Genomic DNA, 11546 nt, shown 5'->3' on the forward strand with positions numbered 1-11546 from the left:
AAAATGTTTCTTCTGTTACCTCAGAAATTGCCTGTTCAGATGTTATGATTGTGGCTCAGAGATTTGTATGTAGATTATATTTATTTTCCATAACAAACATGATAACTTAAATACCCTGGCAGTGGCAATAAGCTTAAATGTTTGTATTTACATTTTTTGAGTTGATTTTCATAAAATATGCTATTTAACTGCTACTGTTTAACAAGGACTGATTTAAATTGTGTTTGCACAACAAATGTTTTGGCGATTTTGTTCATGTGGGAGAATATTCCAATAAAGGTGCACTACACAATACTTTTGAATTCATTATTGGGCTTTGCGTATACAATGCAGTTAATCGTGATTAATCAGAGAAATAGTGGGATTAACTTCGATTAAACATTTTAATCGTTGCCCAGCCCTAAACAAAATAGATATGTGGCGCTCATGGAAAATAAGGACTTCATTATAACAAATAAAAATTTTTTCCAAACATTGCAAAAAAACTCCGGCTTCCTCCCACCTCCAAAGACATGCACCTGGGGATAGGTTGATTGGCAACACTAAATTGGCCCTAGTGTCTGAATGTGAGTGTGAATGTTGTCTGTCTATCTGTGTTGGCCCTGCGATGAGGTGGCGATTTGTCCAGGGTGTACACCGCCTTCCGCCCAATTGTAGCTGAGATAGGCGCCAGCGCCCCCCGCAACCCCAAAAGGGAATAAGCGGTAGAAAATGGATGGATGGATGGACTTGCGGTGAGTCAGCAGCCAGTTGAGCCTCCCCGTCACCATGGCAATGACTCGGCTAACTGCTTGCTGCTGTGCAGTGAGGCCGTATTGTTATATGAATTATATTATACATTTCCATAGTTTAGTTAGCTGAGGTATATAATGTACAGTGTATTTTGTCAACAACTGTATGTGTGTAACGTATTTCTTGTGCTGGGCAATCATAAAAAGGCTGCGAAGATCGCACTGTGTGAGGCACGCAGTAATCCGGCCTCCTGGTTGTAGAGGGAGCTAGTGATCCCAGACATCATTCTTTCGCTACTCGGCCAGGCCTGCATGGGGACATCTGAAACCGGTATGTTTTAATCAATCAATCAATCAATGTTTACTTGTATAGCCCTAAATCACTAGTGTCTCAAAGGGCTGCACAAACCACTACGACATCCTCGGTAGGCCCACATAAGGGCAAGGAAAACTCATACTGAGTGGGACATCGGTGACAATAATGACCCAGTGGGACGTCGGTGACAATGCTGACTATGAAAACCTTGGAGAGGAGGAAAGCAATGGATGTCGAGCGGGTCCAACATGATATTGTGAAAGTTCAATCCATAATGGATCCAACATAGTCGCGAGAGTCCAGTCCAAAGCGGATCCAACACAGCAGCGAGAGTCTCGTTCACAGCGGAGCCAGCAGGAAACCATCCCAAGCGGAGGCGGATCAGCAGCGCAGAGATGTCCCCAGCCGATACACAGGCAAGCAGTACATGGCCACCAGATCGGACCGGACCCCCTCCACAAGGGAGAGTGGGACATAGAAGAAAAAGAAAAGAAACGGCAGATCAACTGGTCTAAAAAGGGAGTCTATTTAAAGGCTAGAGTATATAAATGAGTTTTAAGGTGAGACTTAAATGCTTCTACTGAGGTGGCATCTCGAACTGTTACCGGGAGGGCATTCCAGAGTACTGGAGCCCGAACGGAAAACGCTCTATAGCCCGCAGACTTTTTTTGGGCTTTGGGAATCACTAATAAGCCGGAGTCCTTTGAACGCAGATTTCTTGCCGGGACATACGGTACAATACAATCGGCAAGATAGGATGGAGCTAGACCATGTAGTATTTTATACGTAAGTAGTAAAACCTTAAAGTCAAATCTTAAGTGCACAGGAAGCCAGTGCAGGTGAGCCAGTACAGGCGTAATGTGATCAAACTTTCTTGTTCTTGTCAAAAGTCTAGCAGCCGCATTTTGTACCAACGGTAATCTTTTAATGCTAGACATGGGGAGACCCGAAAATAATACGTTACAGTAGTCGAGGCGGTTTTAGCTCGGTTGGTAGAGCGGCCGTGCCCGCAACTTGAGGGTTGCAGGTTCGATTCCCGCTTCCGCCATCCTAGTCACTGCCGTTGTGTCCTTGGGCAAGACACTTTACCCACCTGCTCCCAGTGCCACCCACACTGGTTTAAATGTAACTTAGATATTGGGTTTCACTATGTAAAGCGCTTTGAGACACTAGAGAAAAGCGCTATACAAATATAATTCACTTCACGTAACAAACGCATGGATAATGATCTCAGCGTCTTTAGTGGACAGAATGGAGCGAATTTTAGCGATATTACGGAGATGAAAGAAGGCCGTTTTAGTAACGCTTTTAATGTGTGACTCAAAGGAGAGAGTTGGGTCAAAGATAATACCCAGATTTTTTACCGTGTCGCCTTGTTTAATTGTTTGGTTGTCAAATGTTAGAGTTGTATTATTAAATAGAGTTCGGTGTCTAGCAGGACCGATAATCAGCATTTCCGTTTTTTTGGCGTTGAGTTGCAAAAAGTTAGTGGACATCCATTGTTTAATTTCATTAAGACACGCCTCCAGCTGACTACAATCCGGCATGTTGGTCAGCTTTAGGGGCATGTAGAGTTGGGTTTAAAGTTGTCGTTTGCCTGCACATCGTAAAAACAACCGTCCAACATTTTACAACTAATTGTAAACTTATAGGTGCCGACCATCAGGGCCGAGTTGCGACGAAAGAGTGTGTCGATGTTGAGATATTACGCTGACTTGGTAAGTCTATCTGTTTGCTAATAGTAGTTACTAGCCGTACCCATGTATTTTCAATGGACGGTTAGCATCGGTTTTTAATCCAGTTTCATCCAATGTTTCTAATCCGATTGAATCTATATTTATGTCGAGTCTTTATTCTGGGTACTTTAATATGGTGACTGAGTATCGTGGCGTTTTAAGGCCATCTGCATTTTTTATGCTACAGTAAAGAAAATGAATGACCACTGCCGTTGTCACCTGTCAAAGTGACAACACTGTGTGGCTGTATGAACTGCGAATGCACATATGGACTGCGATCAGTCTCATATGGCTCCTATAAACTTGAAGAACTTTTGATATTACTTTTTATGAATTACCTGAACTAAACCAACATTGTTTGTTGAGATTCCTTTCTGTTTTTTCTTTTGTTTTGAATGGCCATTCCTATTAATGTCCGTCCACTAGTTGTTGCACTGTACATGTTTAAATAACATCAGTTGTGGTAAACTTAAGTTTCAGGATCTCTGTTGTAATCGATCTGCACATCAGATTGACTCTCTCTCTCATCCACAGTCTGGAGTGCAGCTGACGCTGGTCAATCCAACACACCTGAGGTTGATTTGAGTGCCTTTATTTACTGGGTGCTTACGGCCCGTAACTGCTGTTCGTCACGCATGACTGTGTTTCTCGTTTCACTTGCTAAACCCTCGTGTTTTTGCTCGTGCATCTTGCAGGTTTGCCTGTTTACCTAGCTCCGACTAGCGCTTTCAGTTTACTATTTTTTGTTTCTGTTTTACTTCATTCTTGAAGTATGTTTCCTAGCCTCGTCTAGAGATTTATTTTTGTACTTTACTAGTTTGTTTTTTATCTTATCTGTCTGTATTATTCCTAGTCTTTACTAGCGCTTTTGGTTTAGTTTTTGTATTTATCTAAGTAGTTTTTATGGTGTGTTTTTGGGCTCCACCATCGCTTTATGTTTTTTGTGGCTACATCCTCCTTCCGCCCAGAATAAAGGAAGAACTTTTTGTCTACAAACAATCCGTCTCTGCATCCTTGGGTTCCATCTAATTCTGCTCCTAACACCAGTATCATTTAAAGTATTTAATTGTGTCTGTACTACTCTCTCCGAGTCGTAATCTAGACTTCTGATTAGCCCAAATATTGAGAACTTCTACTATACTAGCTATAGCTAAAGTACCATCTACATGAAGTTAAAGTACCAATGATTGTCACACACACACTAGACGTGGTGAAATTTGTCCTCTGTTTTTGACCCATCCCCTTGTTCACCCCCTGGAAGGTGAGGGGAGCAGTGAGCAGTAGCGTCTGGGAATCATTTTTGGTGATTTAACCCCCAATTCCAACCCTTTATGCTAAATGCCAAGCAGGGAAGAATGCTGGTATGAGCTTTTAAACATAACCCGTTAACTGCGGCCAATCAAATGGTGAATAAAATACTCTATCGGGTTCATCCATCCATCATCTTCCGCTTATCTGAGGTCGGGTCGCGGGGGCAACAGCCTAAGCAGGGAAACCCAGACTTCCCTCTCCCCAGCCACTTCGTCTAGCTCTTCCCGGGGGATCCCGAGGCGTTCCCAGGCCAGCCGGGAGACATAGTCTTCCCAACGTGTCCTGGGTCTTCCCCGTGGCCTCCTACCGGTTGGACGTGCCCTAAACACCTCCCTAGGGAGGCGTTCGGGTGGCATCCTGACCAGATGCCCGAACCACCTCATCTGGCTCCTCTCGATGTGAAGGAGCAGCGGCTTTACTTTGAGTTCCTCCCGGATGGCAGAGCTTCTCACCCTATCTCTAAGGGAGAGCCCCGCCACACGGCGGAGGAAACTCATTTCGGCCGCTTGTACCCGTGATCTTATCCTTTCGGTCATGACCCAAAGCTCATGACCATAGGTGAGGATGGGAACGTAGATCGACCGGTAAATTGAGAGCTTTACCTTCCGGCTCAGCTCCTTCTTCACCACAACGGACCGGTACAACGTCCGCATTACTGAAGACGCCACACCGATCCGCCTGTCGATCTCACGATCCACTCTTCCCTCACTCGTGAACAAGACTCCTAGGTACTTGAACTCCTCCACTTGGGGCAGGGTCTCCTCCCCAACCCGGAGATGGCACTCCACCCTTTTCCGGGCGAGAACCATGGACTCGGACTTGGAGGTGCTGATTCTCATTCCGGTCGCTTCACACTCGGCTGCGAAACGATCCAGCGAGAGCTGAAGATCCCGGTCAGATGAAGCCATCAGGACCACATCATCTGCAAAAAGCAGAGACCTAATCCTGCGGTTACCAAACCGGAACCCCTCAACGCCTTGACTGCGCCAAGAAATTCTGTCCATAAAAGTTATGAACAGAATCGGTGACAAAGGACAGCCTTGGCGGAGTCCAACCCTCACTGGAAATGTGTTCGACTTACTGGCGGCAATGCGGACCAAGCTCTGGCACTGATCGTACAGGGAACGGACCACCACAATAAGACAGTCCGATACCCCATACTCTCTGAGCACTCCCCACAGGACTTCCCGAGGGACACGGTCGAATGCCTTCTCCAAGTCCACAAAGCACATGTAGACTGGTTGGGCAAACTCCCATGCACCCTCAAGAACCCTGCCGAGAGTATAGAGCTGGTCCACAGTTCCACGACCAGGACGAAAACCACACTGTTCCTCCTGAATCCGAGGTTCGACTATCCGACGTAGCCTCCTCTCCAGTACACCTGAATAAACCTTACCGGGAAGGCTGAGGAGTGTGATCCCACGATAGTTGGAACACACCCTCCGGTCCCCCTTCTTAAAGAGAGGAACCACCACCCCGGTCTGCCAATCCAGAGGTACCGCCCCCGATGTCCACGCGATGCTGCAAAGTCTTGTCAACCAAGACAGCCCCACAGCATCCAGAGCCTTAAGGAACTCCGGGCGGATCTCGTCCACCCCTGGGGCCTTGCCACCGAGGAGCTTTTTAACTACCTCAGCGACCTCAGCCCCAGAAATAGGAGAGACCACCACAGATTCCCCAGGCACTGCTTCCTCATAGGAAGACGTGTTGGTGGGATTGAGGAGGTCTTCGAAGTATTCCTTCCACCTATCCACAACATCCGCAGTCGAGGTCAGCAGAACACCATCCGCACCATACACGGTGTTGAAAGTGCACTGCTTCCCCTTCCTGAGGCGGCGGACGGTGGTCCAGAATCGCTTCGAAGCCGTCCGGAAATCGTTTTCCATGGCTTCCCCGAACTCTTCCCATGTCCGAGTTTTTGCCTCCGCGACCGCTGAAGCTGCACACCGCTTGGCCTGTCGGTACCTGTCCACTGCCTCCGGAGTCCTGTGAGCCAAAAGGACCCGATAGGACTCCTTCTTCAGCTTGACGGCATCCCTCACCGCTGGTGTCCACCAAGGGGTTTTAGGATTGCCGCCCCGACAGGCACCAACTACCTTGCGGCCACAGCTCCGATCTGCCGCCTCGACAATAGAGGTGCGGAACATGGTCCACTCGGACTCAATGTCCAGCACCTCCCTCGTGACATGTTCAAAGTTCTTCCGGAGGTGGGAATTGAAACTTTGTCTGACAGGAGACTCTGCCAGACGTTCCCAGCAGACCCTCACAATGCGTTTGGGCCTCCCAGGTCTGTCCGGCATCCTCCCCCACCATCGCAGCCAACTCACCACCAGGTGGTGATCGGTAGAAAGCTCCGCCCCTCTCTTCACCCGAGTGTCCATAACATGGGTTCATATGTTTATAAATCTGACTGTGATGAAGTCAGTGCCTCACCAGCCATGAACCTCACCGCACGTCACTATATATATATATATATATATATACACATACATACATACATATGTATATATATATATACAGAGGTGGGTAGTAACGCGCTACATTTACTCCGTTACATCTACTTGAGTAACTTTTGGGATAAATTGTACTTCTAAGAGTAGTTTTTATGCAACATACTTTTACTTTTACTTGAGTATATTTATAGAGAAGAAACGCTACTTTTACTCCGCTCCATTTATCTGCAATCGGGTCGCTACTCGCTACTTTTTTTTAATCGATCTGTTAATGCACGCTTTTTTTGTTTTGATTTTGTCAGACACGCATTCAAAGTAGGAACTACGCATGCCCGCGTTTCACCAATCACATGCAGTCACTGGTGACGTTGGACCAATCAAACAGAGCCAGGTGGTCACGTGACCGTCACACGTAGAACCCGACATATTGAAAAACTTATTGTGGTGTTACCATTTAGTGGTCAACTGTACGGAATATGTACTGTACTGTGCAATCTACTAATAAAAGTTTCAATCAATCAATCAAAAGTGTAAAGGAGAAAAGACACTTTTTATTTCAACCGTACTTCCCGTCAAAGGCCTAAAGACTGATCGCACAGTTCCTGTCTTCACAATAAAAGCGCCGCTCCATCGCGCCTGCGCTAACAAAATAAGAGTCTCCGAAAGCCAGCTCAAACAAACTAGCAAGCTACGGAGTTTGCCGCCAATGTATTTCTTGTAAAGTGTATAAAAACGAATATGGAAGCTGGACAAATAAGATGCCAAAAACCAACGACTTTCATGATGTATTAGACAGGAAGGAGGAGCTTTTTTTCTCCTCCATTTGAAAACCGGGACGTTATCAGCACTATACTGTCTGATTCCAATCAATGCAAGTCATCAGAATCAGGTAATACACCAACTTATATTCTTGTCTTCATGAAAGATAGGAATCTATATGTTAAAGATGCATGTATATTCATTACAACACCTTTTATATGTCAACAAAAACGGCAAAATAAATAAATATCAATTATATACTGTATATATAAAAGGTATGTATGTATATATATATATATGATATGTGTGTATGTATATGTATATATGAGGTAGATCACCTCGACTTGGTCATTTATTAAGTAATTGATTAACGTTGAAAAACTTATTGGGGTGTTACCATTTAGTGGTCAATTGTACGGAATATGTACTGTACTGTGCAATCTACTAATACAAGTTTCAATCAATCAATCAATCAATGCCTACTGAGCCTATGGCGCTCAATTTGCCTTAATTTCTTTTTATTTTAATGTATTATTATTTAATATATATTATTGTTTTAGTTGCTTAAGAGATATTCCTGGCTCTGAATTTGCACGTTGCTATTTTTATGTTTTTGTGCATTATTTGTTGCCGTCACCATTAAACGAACAGGTTACTCCTCAGTTACTCACTACTTGAGTAGCTTTTTCACAACATACTTTTTACTTTTACTCAAGTAATTATTTGGGTGACTACTCCTTACTTTTACTTGAGTAATAAATCTCTAAAGTAACAGTACACTTACTTGAGTACAATTTCTGACTACTCTACCCACCTCTGTATACATACATACATACATACATACACACATGTATGTATGTATGTATACATACATACATACATATCAATACTTCACTTGGTGAATTCTAGCTATATACTCCTCCCCTCTTAACCACGCCCCCAAAAACGCCCACGACACACCCCCGGCCGCGCCCCCACCTCCCGAAATCGGACGTTTCAAGGTTGGCAAGTATGCTTGGACGTGATTTTTCTCATTCAACTTTTTATGTTGGATTTTATTAAATTGTGCCAGTACATCAACCTACTAAAATAATCTGTAATGGCGTAAAAAAGAGAACTTTATACGCGCTATAAGGATCATCCTTGATGGTAAAGTGTTGTAAACAAAAACAGCCTTATGACGTCACGCAGCCGGGGTCGGCCCTGTAGCTGTCCGTGGTGCTGCTTGCGACCCCGGCTCGCAAAAGAGCAAGATCACCGTCGATGAGAAAATATATGTATTTGTATGTATACATGTATTTTATAAAACGATTATAAAATTCATCATTTCACTTGTTGTGCCGCCTGCTTTGTAGATGTCGGTGCCCTCAAGCTGATCTCCTCGAATGAAGCGAGTGTTGCCTTACGGCGACTTATCTCTGCAACACCTAGTGATGTTAATCCTTTTACGCTTCGATCATCACTAATATTCTTACGCTCTATTTGCTTACACAAGCCGTAACTTCCTTGACGAATAAACAACAAGATGCAGAGTCCGAGCAGCTCTTACCTGAACGAAGATTCCATGTCTTCCAGACGAGCTGGATACAATTTGAGTGGTGTGAGAAACTATCGCACTCTCTCATTTCACTTCCACTACTTTAAGGAGAGTTTACAGGCGGACTGTGAATGACGTCACCGCGCATGGGCAGGAGGGGCCGGGCCAAAAAAAAAAACATGCTGACTTTGCACGAGACTGCTCACCGATTCTTTTTCGAGCCTGGGAGAATGAAATAAGAAAAGTATTAATACAAATTGCATGTACATTTTAGGCAAACAAACGAAACAAAACAAAATAAATATATGTATATATTTATCCGGTTGAAAATGCATATTTATAAAATACTTGCAAAGAAGTTCAAAATAATCTGTTTTGAATCAAACTATCAATACACCCTTGTAATAATATATCATGAATGATTTTTAATGGTGAAATAAGAATTGAAAAAAAAACAACATAACGAAAACAAACTGTGTTCCTCATATTTTCTATTTTATATTCAAATATTAAATCCAGACATTGATTATTTAGCTGGGCAGCACGGTGGTACAGGGGTTAGTGCATGTGCATCAATCATCAATCAATCAATCAATGTTTATTTATATAGCCCTGAATCACAAGTGCCTCAAAGGGCTGCACAAACCACAACGACATCCTCGGTAGGGCCCACATAAGGGCAAGGAAAAACTCACCCCAGTGGGACGTCGACCATGATGACTATTAGAAACCTTGGAGAGGATCACATATGTGGGCAACCAACCCCATTCCCCTCCCCCAGGGGACCGAAAGCAATGGATGTCGAGCGGATCTAACATGATATTGTGAAAGTTCAATCCATAGTGGATCTAACGTAACCGTGAAAATCAAGTCCAAAGTGCATCCAATACAGTAGCGAGAGTCCCATCCAAAGTGGAGCCAGCAGGAAACCACCCCAAGCGGAGGCGAATCAGCAGCGCAGAGATGTCCCCAAGATACATAGGCGAGCGGTTCACAATACGAATGTCCTGAATTCAATCCCGGGCTCGGGATCTTTCTGTGTGGAGTTTGCATGTTCTCCCCGTGAATGCGTGGGTTCCCTTCGGGTACTCTGGCTTCTTCCCACTTCCAAAAACATGCACCTGGGGATAGGTTGATTGGCAACACTAAATTGGCCCTAGTGTGTGAATGTGAGTGTGAATGTTGTCTGTCTATCTGTGTTGGCCCTGCGATGAGGGGGCGACTTGTCCAGGGTGTACTGCGCCTTCAGCCCGAATGCAGCTGAGAGAGGCTCCAGCAACCCCCGCGACCCTGAAAGGGACAAGCTGTAGAAAATGGATGGATGTATGATTAAACTTTTTGCTATTTGAATGAAATGTGATTTCTGCTGTACATTCGGTCCAATCTGAATGACTGTCGGCATAAACCACCTGTTTCGATCGGAATGAAATTATGATCCAAACGTGTCTAATCGGGTCAGAATATTCCAAAATGGCATGTTTACATAAAGTTTTAAATTTGGGTTAGACTTTTAATTTGATAAATTGTATCCATGTGCACATAGCTTAAGACAAGGCATTCAAAAAATAAACAACCTGTCATGATCTGTTCCAGCGGGTTTGCCACAGCCAGCGCCTTCCTCTTTCATAGATTAATGCTAAATGTGTGGACCCCTCCAGATTTGAAGACGTGATCTGCCTCTAATCTTTTCTTCTTTAGATCTTTGTAAGTGTCAAGGAAATGTGGTCGAGGCAAGAAGTAACTTATACTTTGGTGATGATAAATGGTTTGAATTAAAAAATATATATTTTTCTTAAAAGTGTATGAATTAACTCCATCCCATTAAAAAAAAAAATGTTATGAGAGCCATATTTTGTCTCTGAACGTTTCAAAATATGGCCAAATTTGCAGTAATGCAGGTGTCAGGTTCAAACACTGATGACATCTATTAATCAGACAAGAAGCAAGGAATCATGCAGAGACAGAGTTCAATTTAGAATGGAATAGAATAGAATAGATCTTTATTGTCATTGCACAAGTACAATGAGATTGATTTTTTGGTACAAGTCCCGCCAAGAGCAGACATACGTTACAGGGAGACAAGACAGGACCGCCAACAGATCAGCCATTTTTACGGCGCTCCTTAAATAGGTGAGAAAAGGGTAACATTGGGTGAGAGGAGGGGGAGTACAAATATATCAGTCTAAGGCTAGACCCTCAGGAGTGGTCCAGACTAAGTCCAAGGAAAAAAAACTCACATAGCATAGCACACATATTAGACATAGTACGTATGTCACACCACTTGCAACAGAGGGAGGGGGTGGGTTTGAGGAGACTTGCTGCCGCTGTATAGCGCTGCTCAGCCATCCACAGCCCCAGAGGAATTAATCAGTGGTGAAGGCGTTGATTTCAAGGGTGGGGGTCATGTGTGTGCGTATATACCCAAATAACTTTGGGAGAGATGATGAATGATTTTGTATGCCTGAGGCCGATAAAGTTCAGCTACAGGTGTTGTTGACAAAAAGGAAGGTCAAAAGCGTCCATCTATGAAGAGTCCTCGGGAGATTATCTTCAGAACAGCCCGTTCACATGCCAGGGTCGTTCAAGGGAGTCCAAATCGTAGATTAAGAAGTATTTTTTTTCTTCGAGGAGACAAAAATAGTGACTTATCTCTCTGTTGTCCATGCTGGATTTTCTTCATTCCAATTGTGCCTCCCGTACAGC

At 44.1% G+C, this 11546-nt stretch overlaps 1 protein-coding gene across 2 annotated transcripts in view; it reads right to left on the minus strand.

Moving 5' to 3' along the window:
• The window catches only part of pnp6 (purine nucleoside phosphorylase 6), a 34527-nt gene extending 25560 nt beyond the window's left edge, over nt 1–8967 (minus strand). For both annotated transcript variants that reach the window (XM_061917441.1, XM_061917442.1), the window contains exon 1: nt 8856–8967. In XM_061917441.1, coding sequence (XP_061773425.1) covers nt 8856–8872 — 17 coding nt within the window. In that variant the 5' untranslated portion in view covers nt 8873–8967. The remainder of the gene's footprint in view (nt 1–8855) is intronic.
• Nucleotides 8968–11546: the final 2579 nt, after the last annotated feature.

This window comes from Nerophis ophidion, linkage group LG12 (genome assembly GCF_033978795.1).
Source record: "Nerophis ophidion isolate RoL-2023_Sa linkage group LG12, RoL_Noph_v1.0, whole genome shotgun sequence".
NCBI classification, from domain to species: domain Eukaryota; kingdom Metazoa; phylum Chordata; class Actinopteri; order Syngnathiformes; family Syngnathidae; genus Nerophis; species Nerophis ophidion.